At 40.8% G+C, this 17822-nt stretch overlaps 1 protein-coding gene across 2 annotated transcripts; it reads right to left on the minus strand.

Annotated features, from left to right (window-relative positions):
- Positions 1 to 1590: 1590 nt before the first annotated feature.
- Positions 1591 to 10956, minus strand: Serpinb11 (serpin family B member 11). 2 transcript variants are annotated; one of them, XM_036201887.1, is made up of 7 exons: positions 10789 to 10956; positions 9851 to 9910; positions 7729 to 7848; positions 5730 to 5847; positions 4734 to 4876; positions 3995 to 4150; positions 1591 to 1992 (listed from the first exon to the last, which is right to left on the minus strand). In XM_036201887.1, exons 1-7 carry the CDS (start codon positions 10954 to 10956, stop codon positions 1591 to 1593), a joined length of 1167 nt encoding a protein of 388 aa, XP_036057780.1. The 2 variants fall into 2 exon arrangements, with proteins under 2 accessions (XP_036057780.1, XP_036057781.1); XM_036201888.1 differs by lacking the exons at positions 4734 to 4876; positions 5730 to 5847.
- Positions 10957 to 17822: the final 6866 nt, after the last annotated feature.

Genomic DNA, 17822 nt, shown 5'->3' on the forward strand with positions numbered 1-17822 from the left:
CCTTATCTGGTATGAACAGATGGATGTGTCCCAGCCGCCTCAGGAAAAGCCAGAGAGCATACACACATGACTATATTTCACATGTTTACATGTCATACCATTGTGCTGTAATGTCTATCATCTGGTTATTGCTCTGTGTTATCTTTAGGGGAAAATCCAAAAGCTCTCTCTAAGATAAAATCATCCAACTGATATCTATCTTTTGTTCTTCTGAGAATTAAATTTACTGAATTGCTGATTTTTAAAGCAGGAGAAATGTATTATATATTTTAACCTATAAAAGATTTGGCCAGACTTGGGCAGTGGTGGCGCACGCCTTTAATCCCAGCTCTCGGGAGGCCGAGCCAGGCGGATCTCTGTGAGTTCGAGGCCAGCCTGGGCTACAAAGTGAGTTCCAGGAAAGGCGCAAAGCTACACAGAGAAACCCTGTCTCAAAAAACAAAAACAAAACAAAAAAAGATTTGGCCGGAAACAGTCGTGCTTAACATAAGTGGCTGTGAGTGCTCAGCCCCAAACAGGACATCTGCATCATACCCTTCCAAGGATCGGGAAGCACTGGGACAAGGGACAGAGAGAGTTCAAAGTGGAGCGTGAGGAGGAGTGCTATAACATGTCTCCTGGGCATGACACAGCCATTGCCCTCATGAGGTCTCTGCAGCTGTGGGCCCTTGCAGAAGAGAAGATATGCACAAAGTCAGGCCCATCAGCACGTGAACATGTCATCACGAATGGGGAAGGGGCTCAGAAGACTGCCTTCCCCAGGAACTGCATTGATAACTAATAGCGACCGGGAACAGATGCAGCTTGCTTCAGGAGTGTAGCTGCTAATAAGTTACCTGTGCTCCAGTAAACAACCTCTCACCAACACTTATTCATGCAGGCAACCCTCATTTAAACTCAGTGGGTCACAAAATAGAGATCAGTGTAGGAGGAGGAATTGTGGAGAAGAAAAAAGGTTTCCATGGAAAATACAGGGACATTAAAGATAGCAGTGAGGGAGGTGAAATATGACCAAAATTTATTATATACATGTAATTTGTCAAAGAATTTTTAAGAAAAAGAAAGGGGGAAATGTCTCCTGAATAAGAAAGCTCCTTCCCTCAGTTAATTAACTGATATAGTGTACTGCATCTTCAAAGAACTTAAAGCATTGTGTCCATTTATTATTATCAATATGGAATTTTGAGTTAAAGTTCATACTACTACTATATTTAGGCATGCAGGAAACTTACATTTAAAAGTCAAGCTAAAGTAGAACCTTGGTCTGATTTGTAGTGTCCACTCATTCACAATCTCACTAACATAGAAAACCCAAAAACATTCAGCCCTTTATAAACTTCTCTGCTAACTCAATCAGTCACTCAGTACTCAAACGAGGTCTCAAAAATAAGAAATCCAGAAAAGCATTGGTCTAAATGCATCTTTTTACATGACTTCTCTAGTTTGAGGTTCACTAGCTCACAGGATCAGGCTGAAGATCTACCATCTGGTAGACCTGCTCTGCAGATGCACAAAAGCTGAGATGCAAATTTTTGGCCCCTTTGTCCCTGTACTTCTTTATCTATCTCTGAAGCCTCCACAATGACCCGTCTATGGAGAGGCAAACTTGCCAGCAAATAAAATATTATCAGACTCATCCTGGACAGTGAAGAGGAAGGGACAATTTGCTGTGAACTGAACTGTGACAGGGAGTCGTTTCACAGCCACACTCTCCCCAGTGGCCGCTGCTGCCTCAGTGCCTTCTTCGTTAACATCCACATATGACTTGTGAACGACCGTGGATAAATATAGGCCTTTGTCTGGTGACATCCCAGAGAGATCAGCTTTGCCCACGCTGAAGATGTCCCTCATCCCTAGGGATTTCAAGAGGGAGTTTAGGTCATATTTCACTGCGAGATTGAATTTGGGGATGTGAACATCTACTTCTCTTTCCAACATGTTAGAAGAGTTGGTCCACTCTTGAAGCATCTTCACATTCAGGTGTTTTTCTATCTAAGAATCAAAATATAGATACATACACATGAGCCAAATACACAGCTTCTGAGTGAACATGTTCCTGTGATTCCCACTGTGAATGACTGAGCTTTATGCCAGCTTTGACCTTTAATGCTCATGTGCTACTTTTCTTTTTGTAGCCTTACTTTCCCTTTCTGTCCCTCAATTCTCCTCTACATTCCCTCATTGACTTTCTCCGTGTACACTCTTGAATTCCCTCAGCATTTAGCCTTTACCTAAACTTCTCTGCTTATTGCTTCAGCCATCATTTTGTGCCTGCATCCTGAATCAATCCAGCCATTTCTTCTTGGCCCTCATCTGAAACTGTGAATGACATCATTATGACTTCAGTTCTCATCTGACTTCTAGGATGCCAGATCCCTTTGTCCTGCCGATAATGGCTCCAATCTCTCTGATGACCTTTACTCTCTCTTAGGTTTCTTCTGAAGCTCAGCATGGTGCATGCTTGCCTAATGCCTTTGTGCTTCTTTCTGACTGGCATTTCAACTCCCACATATGTACTTAGGTTTCTCAAATGGTCCCAGCAATTGACTTCTCATCATAAAATCAAGCTTCATCATTTTGATTGTCATTTAAATGCTAATCGTGGGTATTTAATGCCCTATAGCCAGCCCTCTATAGCACCAGTATATAGACACTATATACTATACCATTTTTATTGTTAGCTTGTCCAAAGTTTAAAACTGTCATTACCTTCCCATTCTCATAATACAGATTTTAAGATTAAGGTAAATTTTCTGTCAAAATATCCTTTTACCATTTTCATTTGCTAGCTCTAACCTGTTACCTTATGGTAAAAACCAGCAGATCTCAGCTGCCTCTTAGCACACTTCCACATGTTCCTTACTCTCCCCAGATCAGGAGGGACTCCTCACTTCACCTGTCTATCTTCTATACATTTTGTAAAGCTCACACAGAGATAACTCTCTAGGAACTACATCCCCAGCTTCCTCATTCTAATTCATACCTTTTGTTTTTGCACATAACTTTATGTGAAGATTAAACTGCTTCCAAATTGCTGATTCTAACATCATCTACCCCAGGTGAGTTGCAGGCCTCTGGGTCTTAATTCCCTCTGAACTGGCCACACCTGTAAGCGTATCTCGTCCCAGAGTCACAGCTATGTTTCTCTTACTACAGCTCCCTGTAAACTGCTATCCAGATCACTGCCTAACCCAGATGCATACAGCTCAACCCAGCTCTTTCTCTCCTCCCCACACACCCATGCCAATGGTTCGTAAGTGGAGCTAGTGTGCCCCGACTTAAACATGGCTGACTTGCTAACTGACTGTAGTTATCCTGCTGTGTGAATCAGCTTCTGCAGGCTGCCAGAGGCACAGCTGTTCTCCTAAGAAACTTCATTGTACAGAGTGTTTTGCAGTGCTGGCTAGGTGGTGGCTAGGTTGGGATTAGATGCCATCATCACTTTTAGGTCTCTCTGTGCTAAGAACCTATAGCTACAACCAGGGAGAGGAGACTGAACCCAAATTCCTGCCACCACTGTCTTTCCTTCCTGGTTGTGGTGCTATTTCCTTACAAAATCAGGTTGTTAAAAATCAAAATCAGCCTGTGAGTGTATCCTCTGGTTAAAACTTCCCCCTTAGCAAGGCTTTGGCAGATCTCTAGGGTCCAGGAATCTGATTAGCATGACATGAATCTGATTAGCATGATTATTGTAGAAAGATGTCCACTAAGTGTCTCCTGAGGGATATGTACATGCATTTATATTGTGTAACATAGTGAACCTACATAACTTTTTCAATGAATGAAGTGCTTGTCTGCCTGAATATATATTCCTAAATGGCAGGGATCACCCTTAATCTATAGCTCCTGGGAAAAGACCACTGAGCCCAGTTGTGAGTCCATGATTGACCATACAGACACCACATGGCACACAGAGTATATGTGAAAGAGTGTGGGGGCACACACATGCAATCACTCACACATTCATTGCAAGGTGGCATTGTTGAGCTTTTACCTGGTTTACATTTGCTGTGCCCACTGGAAGCAGGATGATCATTCTTAGCTTGTTGTTGGCATAGGGAAGCTCAAGGATTTGCATCTGTGGCTCCCTTATGGAGGCCAGCTTAAACGTTCCCGTCTGGTACATCATGTCCACAACTGCACTTTTACCCTACGGTTAAAATGATTATGATTAAATTGTACAGTCGCAGTGCATATGTATGTGTACTTTATTTTTATAATGCAGATACCCATGTTAACACTGTAAATTATAAACCATTAACTATTACTCTTGTATTACTTTCCTTTGCCACAGGTTATCAATTTTGTAATTATACAATGTGTCAAAGTTAGAGACTGAAAGTATAATAATGTAGAGATGATTTGAGTCTTTAATTATGACACCAGAATCTCCAGCTAAAATGACTTATATTGGAAATCAAAGGAAAGGCTCAGTATCTCTTCTAAGCCATGTGGACACTGTTCAGGACCAAAGCACAGTTTTTGACAGTCACAGGAAGTAACCATGGTGTGAACAGCAAGACTTCAAGGGAAGAACATGAGGAAGAGAAGAGGTCTCCATTCTTTCAGGGAGCCTCTGTCTAGTCTCATGTCCAGTGAGAGAAGTTACTGTAATCTTGAAAAGTAAAAGCCTTCAGCAACCTACAGCAATGTTTTCATGAAATCTTTCTGAATTGTCCTTAAATTATTATTTCATTTTAAGACTTGTCATTGGTCTGAAATTAAATACTTACCACACTTATATAAAAGGGAGCCTTCACGGTCTCTCTTTTCTCAAACTTATTTTTCCATTGTCCCTTGAAATATATGGCGCTCACTAGGACCATGACAGAGGAGGGGTCAATTGTACCCTTTCCAAATAGGTTTGTGACTTTTCCTTGCAGTAAAACAAACAAAAGAAGAGGTGATTTTATTTGGATTACCTTGGTGCTCATAGACATTTGCACTCCTCATTTTTTTTTTTCATTTTTTCCAGGGCTGAGGACTGAACCCAGGGCCTTGAGCTAGCTAGGCAAGCGCTTTACCCCTGAGCTAAATCCCCAACACTGCATAGTGTTTTTTTCAGACAGTAATTTTACATTTGAGGTCCCAGAAGAACTCGTGTTTCTGGACATAGAGTCTTCCCCTGTCACAGGTACTTCTGGTCTAGGAAGTAATGCCTTTAGGGGTGACTCAATTTGTCCTATACCTACTCATATCTAACAAATTATTGTCTATTACTGCTTTAGAAAACTCTTTATTAACTTCTGTAGCTTATCTTTAAATGATCCCCTAGGTGAACAGGATGACTCAACACAGCAATTCTCAACCTGTGGGTCGCAGCTCTTTCGGGGCTTGCATATCAGATATCCTGCATGTCAGATATTTACATTTCAATTCATTACAGTAGCAAAATTATAGTTATGAAGTAGCAGCAAAATAATTTAATGGTTGGAGGTCCCCACACATGTGGAATTGTGTTAAAGGGTCACGGCATTAGGAAGGCCGAGGACTACCTTAGCAGGTGAAAGTGCTTAGCACACAAACCTGCTGTTCCATCAAGAGAACCCAGGTCTTTCACTGTTATCTATCTACCCTCATGTAGACTCCACACTAGTTAACTTCAGCTTTCTTGTTAGCAAAGCAAAGTAAGACTTTTACCAAAGTTTGTACACATACAGATACAGATATGCTTACACACACACACACACACACACCACACACACACACACACACAGAGTTATCCTTACCATTAGTCTTATTTTCAACCCAAGCATTGATACTTTTCCTTGTCTCTTCTGTAGACAGTTCAAAATCAACAGTTTGAAGCTTGACTTGGAACAGTTTCTCAGAACATCTTAAATATTGCTATAAAAAAAAAAAGGTCGATTGAAAGACAACACAAAAATAGTACAAAGAAGGGTCTGGGAGATGGCCTGTGAGTAAAGTGTGTGCTGTGCACGTATGAAGAGCTGAGCTTGCTCCTCAGACCCATGTGAAATCTGGTGGCGTGCACTTGATTCCAGTTCCCTACAGGAAGATAGAGAGCAGATAGGTGGACCCCAGGAGCTAGGGCCTGGATAGCCCAGCACAAACTGTGGTGAACAAGGAAGAGACTCTGCTTTACAAAAGGTGAAAAGAGAGAACTAACACCCAAAGCTGTCCTCTGACTTCCGCATACACACAGGGCTCAGGTACTGACTCATACAGTGATACACAGCACACACACACACACACACACACACACACACACACACACACACACACACAGAGACAGACACACACACGAAAGAACATTATAGCACAGAATGTTCTAAAATCCTAACACAGAGACAAACATCTGTTGATGTAACAAGCTTAAAAGGAAGAATGTCCATGAGTACTTGTCTTTAAATCCAAAGATTTTCCAAAACTGAAGAATATCCAAAAACATTTGATGTTTTCCCATTATATCATAGACTTTCTTATACCAACACATTCAAATCAAAATGATGAATTTCATACACTGAGTAGTTTTTGTTTTGTTTTGTTTTGTTTTTTTGTTTTTTGTTTTTGGTTTTTTGGGGGGTTTTTGTTTGTTTATTTGTTTTTGTCTGTCCCTGTGTTTTCCTCCTCAAAGTTAAGAAACAAGAGTGTTACAGGAAAATTGGTAAGCATAGTAGCTAAATGACTCCTTACTTCAGGAACAAATTCAAACCCCGCCCCCCAAAGCAACATTTATCTCCTGTCAGGTCTGGGTCACTGTTTTGGAGAAGCAAAGTGTACCAGCTCAAAGCAGATGATCTTTGACTCCATCACATCAGACACTCATCATAACACATTTTTGTGAGCTTCTGTGACAGGAGAAGGAGGACTCTGCAGTGTCAAAGTGGCCCACCCACCTCAGATGCAAAAGTTCTATCAGGGATATGTGAGATCTAATGCAGCTTAAGCCAACAGACTGGGAAGACAAACAAATGTTAGAGGCTTGCTCTCAACACCTCAGTAATCCTGGTTAGATGGAGATGGACCAAGGACACCAGTGTTTCAAGTGCATCATGGCAAGAAGAAGCCTTGAGTTTAGATAAGGATCAAATCTAATTCTTGATAATTATCTCTGTGACCTTTGTCAATTGAAATTCTCAGAATCTGTTTTAGAGACTCTAGAATTTGTGGACATTTTGTATCTTTTTCATAGCACAAGGGAATCACTGTATGAAACAATTCCTGTGATGAGTTCATGAGTGACTGGCTAGGGGAATCAAGTAAACTTTCAATGAAACTACACATTAGAATGTTGGTGGCTAAGGACTGAAACCCATCTCCAATTTTGGAGCTAGAAAAAATATTCTAAGCCTCTTATTTTAAAGACAGAGTGAGTTGCTCAGAGTCCCATGTATAAATGGAAGGAAAACTCACATCTCTTGGTTCCTAGTGGAACATACTTGCAACTACCTCTTCGTCTATCATCAAGGAACTTTGTAAGAGATGAGAGATGGGTTTCACGTTTCTCATCCGTAAAGGGCAGTTCTTACAAATGACTTTCATTTTGTGTTTCATCTCTGACTTTAGTTCTTGCACAGCTTTAGGGATTTTTTTTTCAGAGAAAGCAATTTTCATGTGATATTGCAGAACTCTAAGTGGGAATTCTGATAAAGCCATTTCTCAGAAACTCTAAGCTCAAATTCAACATTGTAAAGAATACCATAAGTTCTCCTCACTCTCCCTCAACTTTATATCATGAAATTCAGAGGCTCCAGGCATGCTTACCTTGTGGAATGTTATTGCCTTCGTCCCATAGATTCTATTGGCAATGCTGAGGGAATTTGGTTGGTTGATTTGGGATAGCAGGGCTCCAAACTCAGAATGTATCCTTCCACTGTAGCTGCACTGACAGGTGAACAAAGAAGAGAAGTGATTGGTTTCCTGCTACTGAGGAGTTATACAAAAGTGAAGAAACAATATCTGCAGATAAAGATGCTTGCCTTCCAGCAAGCAGCAGTGAACGCCAAGAGAGGAACCATCCAAGCACTTTCCTTGATTTCCTCAGCAGACTGTACACAGATTCACATGTACTTACTTGTTGGTCCTAATAGTTTAATTCAAAAGCTGATGTTTTCCTGAACAAAGAGATTCTAATGCAAGCTCTGCAGCTACCTTTGTATTTTTATTTTTATTTTCAGTATTTGGTCTTTTATTCTTTCTTTTTTCTTTTCTTTTCTTTTTTTGACAGCTGTTTGCTTGTAGCTATTTTCATTGTGATCTCTTCCCCATTGCCATCTCTTACCCCTCTTAGATTCTTGTTGACTCTTTCTTCCCAACTAGTGGACACGGTCTTAGTAGGTAGTCCTGGCTTTATTATGTACACCAGTCTGGCACTGACCTTGCCAACAATCCTCCTGCCTCCAACTCGTAAGTGCTGGGATTACAAACATAAACCCACACACCTCCTAATGTCTTCATTCTCCACTAGCAAGATCTAACGAAGTCCATCCATTTGTGCAGTAGCAATTCTGCTAAGTTTGCAACCGTGATACGTGCGAATTAGACTTAAGAATCCATTGATACCAAAGACACAATGCCTTCATTTTCTAAGCAATGGTTCCTGATAAGTAGGGTTTCTGAGAAGGTGTCAAGTGTGTTTGTGTGTGTGTGTGTGTGTGTGTGTGTGTGTGTGTGTGTGTATGTGTGTGTGTGTTAGAATATTTAACTATGTAAAGATGTGTTACATTTGTTTATGCTGTGGAGTATTACTTTAACTGTGTAAAGGTGTGTTACACTTGTTTCTGCTGCCCTTGCTTAATAATATAAAGATGTGTTGCATTTGTTTCACCTTGCCTACCTAAAGCAACTCAATAGTCTAATAAAAAAGATGAATGGCCAATAGCTAGGCAGAAGAGGGGCTGGCAGGCAGAGAGAATAACTAGTAGGAGAAATCTAGGCTTGAGAAGAACAAAGAGGAGAAGAGAGGAGAGAATGAGTGAGAAAGAAAGGAAGAAGCCCAGGCACAGCCAGGCAGCCACCAGCCAGCAGGCACAGATACAGAAAGTAAGGTTAAAAAAAAGGCAAAACATAGATGAAGAGAAACAAGTTAAGTTGTAAGAGCTAGCAAGAAATGAGCCTAAGCTAGACTGAGCATTCATAACTAATACTAAGTCTCCATGTCATGATTTGGGAGCTGGTTGGTGGCCTAAAAGAAAAAGCCTGGTGTGTGTGTGTGTGTGTGTGTGTGTGTGTGTGTGTGTGTGTGTGTGTACATTTATACTATTAAAAATACTATCATGTGAGAATTCTAAGTGAGTGAATACTTCTTTAAGAATAAGTACTATTGTCTCAGAGAATGTCGATGGGGCTACATCAGGGGTAGTATATAATTAAATGGCAACCATCTCAAAAACTCTTAATGGCCCAACAAAACTACATGCATGGATGAGTCTGGCAGTCAACAGCAGACACAGGCACAGAACAGAAAAGTCTGAGTGAAGATGACAATCATCAGTTCAAAAATTCGGATGGAGAGGCTTTGGCGTTATTGTTATCGTTACTTCCATGTGCTAAACTCAGTACTCTGCAGTGGCAATTGGGAAGACTGTCAGAGGAGTCTAGACAGAGCTGGCTTTCTTTTCCTTTTCCCTTTTCCCTTTTTCCTTTTTCAAGACAGGGTTTCTCTATGTAGTTTTGGTGCCTGTCCTGGGTCTCGCTCTGTAGATCATGTTGTCCTCGAACTCACAGAGATCTGCCTGGCTCTGCCTCCTGAGTGCCACCACTGTCTGGCCCAGAGCTGCCTTTCTTATGGACCCAAGAGAGGACTCCACTACTCTACTCCTGAAATATGATTTCCTGATGTGCAATGCTAAGAGTACTTGATATCGCAGCAGTGATATCCTCATACCTCAGAAGAGTCTGTCATCTTTGGTTTTAAGAATTCTGAGAAATTGTCGTAGTGGAGCACCTAGAAAAAGAAGAGAGATCAACTGGCCATGAAAGTGATATGCAATCTATAAAATCTGAGAACCGTATTCATTTTTCATTTCAGATTAACATGTGATAACATATGTTCCAAGTCCTGAGTTAATTCTTTGAGTTTCATTTAACCCTCCCAACAACTCCATGAGCAAATACCATCACCTCCATTTTATGTTGGGAGAACAGAGATGAAAAAGGACAGGCACCTTTGCCCCATACCATAGTTAATCTGGTTCTAGGAGATGAGTGTTATTATTTCAGGCCACTCTGCCTTTTTTCTCTACTCTTCAGGACTTTATCTAGAGCGTTGACCATTGGGAGCCCTAGAAACACAACAGTTTCCCAGTAAAGTAAGATAAGCAACTATCCTAAGAATTATCAGGAGATATTTTTCTAAACATTCTCAGTAATAAAAATGCATATATTGGAAAGTGACTGGTGTCATGTGACAGATCACCATTCCTCTGTTTTCTTGGTTGTAAAATGAGGATAATAATCTCGTCTGCTAACAGGACTGTCCTAAAGAAATTCAGTAATATTTTTTTAATTTATTTAAAATGTGAGGGTTTGGGTTTAAAATTTTTTGATGGAAAGAAAAATACTAAACATGTGTCTCTATTATATTCAAATCACCAAAATAAAAGTTACTGCAAAATGTAGTTGATATAAAAGGAGTTATGTGTTATATTGACTTGCATTAAACTCTATTACTTAAAACTTTTTGCCTTTCTAAGAAACATGTCCTACCTAAGTATGCCTTTTCATTACATAAGATGATTTCTTTTTAATGAAAAATGGCTGAAATTTGGCAGACTAGAGATGGCACATATCTGGGTTCTGGAGATGTTCTCCTCAAGTCCTTACCTTTTCCATTTGCTCAGCACTCTTGCCTCTGGCACCCAGAAGGAGCATGCTTAGAGCATAGAACATAGAGAGTGGAGAAAAGAAGATGTTTTCTCCCACATTGCTACTGCTCAGCTCTTTGAATACATCAAGGCAAAATTCAGCATTTGCTGTGGTGATGGGGTTCATATTTATGCCAAACAATGCCTAAAAACAGAGCAGAAATAATCCAGTCCTTGTGTATTATTTTCTGTTTTCAAATGCTTATGCTACACAAACTCAAACAATTGTTTTCCCACCAGATTGCCCACATTCACAGCCTCATGAGAACAGTGTCACCTTTCCATGCAGTTCTATGAGAGCAACCTGACACTTGCCACAGTTTTATCCCCTCCTTGGCACTCTGAAGAATGTGAAGCAAAGCTAGGAAAGTGACCAAAGCTCTCCACCTACTCAGAGCCATGTCATCAGTGAAAATCCAAAGAGAAAAACCCGAGAGAAGGAAAGATTATGCTGGAGTGGGTGCTACTTTAGGGAAAGAGCATGTTGGGAAAGAGAGTTCAGTCCTACAAACATTGACAGAGCACTAAGAATAGAGGCCCCAGAAACAGCAATCAGCAAGAGCAGTTCCCAGCCACTGGGAGACTATTCTCTGGAGGGCTCATTGCCAACAAACACTTCTTTGCTTTGTCTTCCTGGTGGTGACTTTCTTCTAGTCCACTGCCTGCTGCCTCGGGACCCTTCTGTCTCACACTCAAGATCTTTCTCCATTGCTAACCTTGGTTCATCAGAATTCACCAGAATTCAGAGCTGAGTCTTATTTGCCTTTACTCATAGGTGACTTCACCCCATGTTCAAATATCGCCAACGTACTGTTATGTCTTTGTTTTAGTTTGACTATAAAATGTGCCCCCCCATGGATTCATGAACTGAACAGATGGTCTCAAGCTGGTAGAACCACCATGAGAGGTTCTGGAAATGTTAGGGAGGACCTCTCTAGAGGAAATAGGTCACTAAGTGCATGGACTTAGAGCTGTTCATTTCCTCTCCCTTTTCCTCTCCCTCTCCATCTCTCTGACCCTCTCCTTTCTCTCCCTCCTTTCTTCCCTCTATAATTTGACCTATTCTACCATTCTTCCACCATGTGAGACTGCGCTTTCTGAAACTATGAGCCAAATGAAACTCTTTTGTTTGTTTCCCCAGATGTGGTTACAGCAAAAACAAAGCTGAGTCTCCAGTTTATGCTGCCCTTCAGTTCTAGACCCATAGATCTGACTACACACTCAACATCTCCACCTAGATGCTCCACAGGTCCTTCAAATCTGTCATGATGAAAAGCAACCCCTCAGTTCTCACTCTACGGTGCCTTCTCCCACACAGCTTTCTTCATTTCTGTAACCCCCAATTCTACCTTTCTATTTTTCAGGCTAATAACCTTTAGGTTCTCCTTTAATACTTTCTCATTCTGATTTACCTTCAATCTATGAAAAATCTCCATTCCTCTGCTTTCAGAAATGCTCAAAGTCACCAGTTTTACCACTCTGGTCAAAGTTTCTATCCTCCCTCCCTTGCAATACTGAAGCACTTTCTACACCTGGCTTCCTCCTTCATGGTTTCTGTCCTCTGTGGTGTTTTCTTGAGAAGCAAGAGAGATGTCACTTAAAGTTCAGATGTTCATGTTGCTCTCTACTCAGCATCCTCAGCACCTTCCCATTCTCACAAAAAGCCAAAGCCAGCAAAGCTCTCTGGCCCAGCTTTGGCCTCCTCAGACCTATCATTGCCCCACTGCACTGACCCTCACTACTTTAGCCTTGCCATCCATCTAACATGCCAAGTATGTTCATCTCAGGCCGTCTACACCGTTATCCCTCTTCTGGGGTGTTCTTCCCACCAGAAGTCAGATGGCTCGCTATGGCAGTTCATTTCCCTTTCTCTTCAGGAAGGCACCTCATTAATAAGCCTTTCCCTGATGATCCCCTTTGAAAACTCAGCCCACATACCCACATCACATCTCTCCAATTTATTTTTCTTTTAGAACATACCATGTTACTCACTACATATTCAATTTTTTTATCTGATCTACTCCCTAGCATACTGGCTGCATTAGATCATGGATTCTCTTTTGTTATCACTGATGGACATATAGGAAATCTTTAAAAATATCTGTGAAAGAAATGAGGAGGGGGATTTTAATCTGGTAAGTACATTATGCAGATATGCACAGAATTCAGTGGAATTACAGAAGAGGACACAGACACCCCCCCCCCCCAAAGAGGCACATCCCTCCTCCTGTTTCCTGAAGAATAAAGGAAGTCTTCCAGGAAGGTGCACATAGGAAGAACATTCCTGAGAAAAGCAACAGAGTGAAGACAGACTAACATGTGTAAAGAGAAATTTATGTATCAAGAAAATAAAACAGGAAGACAAAAGCCATGGAAAGTGGAGACAGAGACAAGTACGATTGTGTCTTTGGGTTATACATGCCCCACTGAGAAGTCAGAAAGCCCCAGAGGGCTCATTGTGGAATTGAGTTGCCAGGGCATCTAGTTAGTGTTCATCATCTCCATGACCTTCCTATGCACCCTTTTCTGATTTCTTCTGAAATCTTGTGAATGTTCTCCCTCCCTCCCGCTTTGCAGACATCGTGTTTGTAAATGTTGATTGCCCACCAATCAGCAAGAGTTGGCTGCAGTGCAGATTCCATGTGTGTTTACAAGGAGGCTTTCTGCTTCCTGGTCCCCAGAAGCAGCTCCTAATTACTTGAACCAATTAAGACAATTCTGCATTCCATGTCAGTGAGTGGCTTAGGACTCAAAATCTTCTGAAATCTTTGCTAAGGAAAAGTTTTCTCTGAAAAAGGGTTAAGAAGACACCCCTAGGAGAATCTACTTCTTTTCAGAGCTAGGCTGTGTACAAGTGGCTACCAATGAAGTGGCTTTTCCTGGCCGTGAGGTAAGTAGTCATAAAGAAAACACAGCATACCAGAGAAGAAAGATGGGGAAATCTGAGTCCTTAATGACTCACCATTGAGTGGGTGGATATACAGCCTTGGATCTGCCCTGCTTTGGGATTTCTTGCCATGTCTTAGGAAAGCTGTTTCTTGCTTTTTAAAACGAAAAGTTTTAGTTGAGTCTTCAGTTACTAGCAGCCAAAAGCATCAGCACTTTAGGGATCTCCTTATGTCCCTGTGTCCACTAACACCAACAAGAACGCTTGTTAATGCTCACATTTTTCTAACGCACCTACACATTTTAGACTCTTACCTCTAATCTCCTAAGTATAGCCTCACACATTTGTAGAATCCTGATCTAAGCACATGCTCCCAGGATAATATGGCAAACCCGCAGTGTTCTTCCCACTTCTGTGCATTTACTGTATAGTTACTACTGTACAGTAGTATAGTTACTACTGTAGGTCTTCAGCCATGCCCAATCCTGAGCTCGCTGCAGTTGTATTACCTGGGGTGTGACCTTTTGTGTCACTGATTTAGGAATGTATGTCATACTCCCCTTCAAAACTCAATGCTTTGTGTTCTGACTGTCATAAAGAGCTGAGAGCACATGGTCCTCAGACCTGAGAAAGGGAGGAGAGCATGTGGCTCAACCATCATCAGTCAACAAAGAAGCAAAAGGAAATGTGTCACTTGCGGACTTTCAAAACAATGAGCCATGGCATTTACACACTGCCAGTGATGATCGAACCTTCCTGTAATTAAAACTGGTGGATCTAAACTTATTTACAAGCACTAGATGCTGTGTATGTTAGCTCTTAGGCCAGCACAACACATTAGAGTCAAGCCTGAGCTAGACAAGTCTTAGCTTTTGATTGTTTTAAACAAAAATGTCAAAAAAAAAATCATAGGGGCTTTGCTGATCTCATTCCACTGACATGCAAACCTATGTCTTCACCAGGATGCTGTCCTTCAACTTAATTTTAATACAGCACTCTATAACATCAGTAATAATTAGTGTCTTTGAAAAACATTTATTTGGTAATCTTAATAATAAAAGTCCACCCAGTAATGAGATATATCCAAGCTGGCCTTTCTTCACCCTATATTCTACATTGCAGAGGGTGGAGTAGGTGAGTGAAGTGAGTCCTAAGATGTGATTTCCAGATTTACAAGTAAATGTAATTTAATTTTTTTCCATTTATGTCATGTTTTTATTATAAAGTAGTCATTGAAACCTACAGTTACTGAGGTTCCTTTAAAAAGAGACTTTAGAATACATGGTATAGTCCACTTACCATGTTCTGCACTTTAAAAAATCTGTTTCTTTTTTTATAATCATGAGTAGAAAAGGTCAAAGAATCACACCCCTAGCATCTTGTAGGGAGTCATCCTTGACCTGCACGGGCCACTCTGTTCTCCACTTACCACTTCAAGCCTACCTCATTCTTTTTCCCTTCACTCTCAGACCACACTCTTCATTTCCTTAGAGAATACCCCTTTTTATGTGTTCTGGAAAAATATCGATTTTGTTTTGTCGTATACATTTTGGCTTTCCTACCTGAGCTTTTGTTAAGTCATTTTTCTTCATTTAGGACTATATGCTTAAGATACATCATTCCTGTCTGGCGAATTCTTGTTCTCTCATCATATGTCAGCCTGTTTACTTGAATGGCCTCCTGCATCACACCATCACAGGCAGTTCTGTGAGGAACATCTTCATATGTCCTGTTTACACACCTACACTAGAATGCCCCTGAGAAGTAAGTGATTGGATCAGGGTCTGTGTACCAAGTACCATATGTGCAGGATTCAGAGCCTTTAGTCTTGAAGGAAGTGCTGTACTTCTGCAGTTCAAGATGCATTCAGAGCTTGAGAGAGCACACACTGTTAGGATCAGAACTGGGGTCCATCTCTCCTGAACCTCATGCTTCTCCTACTTCCTGCCACATGCTATTAAATAACATCAAGAGCATTGGCAGCTAGCATCAATAAATAAGAGTTAATAAACAATACTACTTGTTTGACCTCACAGTTGAATCTGACAGCTCACAGTACAAGGAAGGAAAACACTAAGTTCATATTTGAAAAACTACTGGAAATTGATAATTATAATAATGCCATAAGCTGCATTATAAACCTGTTGTCTGCAGGTTTATAATGTAGCATTCATGATGTCTGCAATCTCTGTTAATTCTCTAGAATCTACATTGGTATCAATAAGCAGAAATCTTTTACAACACCTCTAGTTTTAAAATTGCCTTCAACTAACTTTATGTTGTAGCCTCTACTGACATTTTGTCTCCATCTGGGTGACTGTCTTTGCATATACAGAGGAATGTGTGGATGAATTGCACACTTGGGTCCAGTGTATATGCTGGTCTTTGTCACTAGAATGATCATTCCTTGAGGGAACGAAAACATCCTTATGAACTCATCAATGTCTTCATGTCCACCCCAGAACCAATATATATTAAAGAAAACAACACTTAGTATTTTACCACATTTAGACTAATTAAGACTAGCAAGTCAGTTTACAGGAAGAAGAGTCAGTCCACTAGATAAAAGTCTAAAAGCATATGAATCTTATAAAACATGTGTAGATCCCACTACGGCCTAACCAAGCTCAGGAGAGAAAGCCAGGAGTTCCATGGAAGGCAATCAAGTGTAATTTGAAAAGAAGAAGAGTATTATAGAAAGCTTTCTTGAACATCTTTGTACATTTCTACTACATTTTAGGGCAAGAAACATCTGCCAGGAAAATGGAATGTGTCATCTCAGGGTAGCTGTTGGAGAGAAGGAGGCAAAGAAAGACTCCTGAGCCCCTTGTCCTTTTAGTTTAAAGAGATGGATTCAAGAAGAGGTGGCTATATTCAGGAAATGTCAGGAGGGGACATGTATCAGAAATAGGCCTGTGAGGGAACACAAAGTCAGCTCCTTCAGGGTACATATGTGGCAAAGACATCAGCTTCTTATAATATGGGGCACTGCCTGGAAAAAATATATACACACAGAAACTCACAGACACATCCACAAAGATATACACGGACACACAGAGGAAAGCTCTCTCTGTCTCTATCTCTGTCTCTCTCACACACATACACACACACACACACACACACACACACACACACACACATCCACCTTTCCACCTGTACACACAAGGAAATATCACACAGAAAAAGGATAATACTTATGTAAAGGATTAGGATTAATACTAAGAAAATATAAGGATAATTTCTTTATAAAATCAATTAGATTCATGAGATCTGGTTAGTTGAATTAATGGCTTTATGATGCACATTTTCAATGATATTCAGATATGCTAACAGCCTTATCAAAAGGTCAGTGAAAGGACACATTCGGTTAAATAATAAGCTACCTCTTCATCTGACTCATTATAGACCAGTCAAGTGTCATATTTTACTTTTATCTATTGCCCTCTAACAACAATTCTACTCATAAAGTGCAGAAATATTTCTCTTTACCTTTGTTGCTTCCTGATGGTGATGGGAACAGTTTGGCTGGTTGGACTGGAGTGTGTCCTTCCAAAGGAAATACAATCTTCACTTTTCGCTCCTCCCTTTCCACTGTGTTGTTATGATTCAGCTTCTCACTTGCTGAGCAGGAAGTACAACCCTAAGAAGGAAGTCCCTCTGAAGGCCATCCAGTAACTTTGGAAGAATTATAGGTGAACTGTGATTTCTGGAGAGCATTGTACATATTCTTACCCTGCTGTACTAATGAAGAATCATAGACAAGTCTAGCTTCCACTAAAAGAAAACAACTTGTCATTCTGAAGAAAATAGCATGAACACATCCCATTAATCGGGCCTGTGGAGTTCCAGGGGTTGCCAGAGTCATTATACACAACACAAAGCCACTCAGTTGGAAAGACTGGTGGTTACAGATGCTTCCTGGCTGGAGGCACATTTATTTCAAGGTCCTGTGAGCTTTGCTTCGGGGAGCATGTGTTTTACATGTGGCTTCAGCAGTCTTCAAACAAGTAAACCCTACCTAATAAAAAGACCCCAAGAGGGTTGGGAATTTAGCTCAGTGGTAGAGTGCTTACCTAGCAAGGGCAAGGCCCTGGGTTCAATCCTCA

This window comes from Onychomys torridus, chromosome 11, assembly GCF_903995425.1.
Source record: "Onychomys torridus chromosome 11, mOncTor1.1, whole genome shotgun sequence".
NCBI lineage: Eukaryota > Metazoa > Chordata > Mammalia > Rodentia > Cricetidae > Onychomys > Onychomys torridus.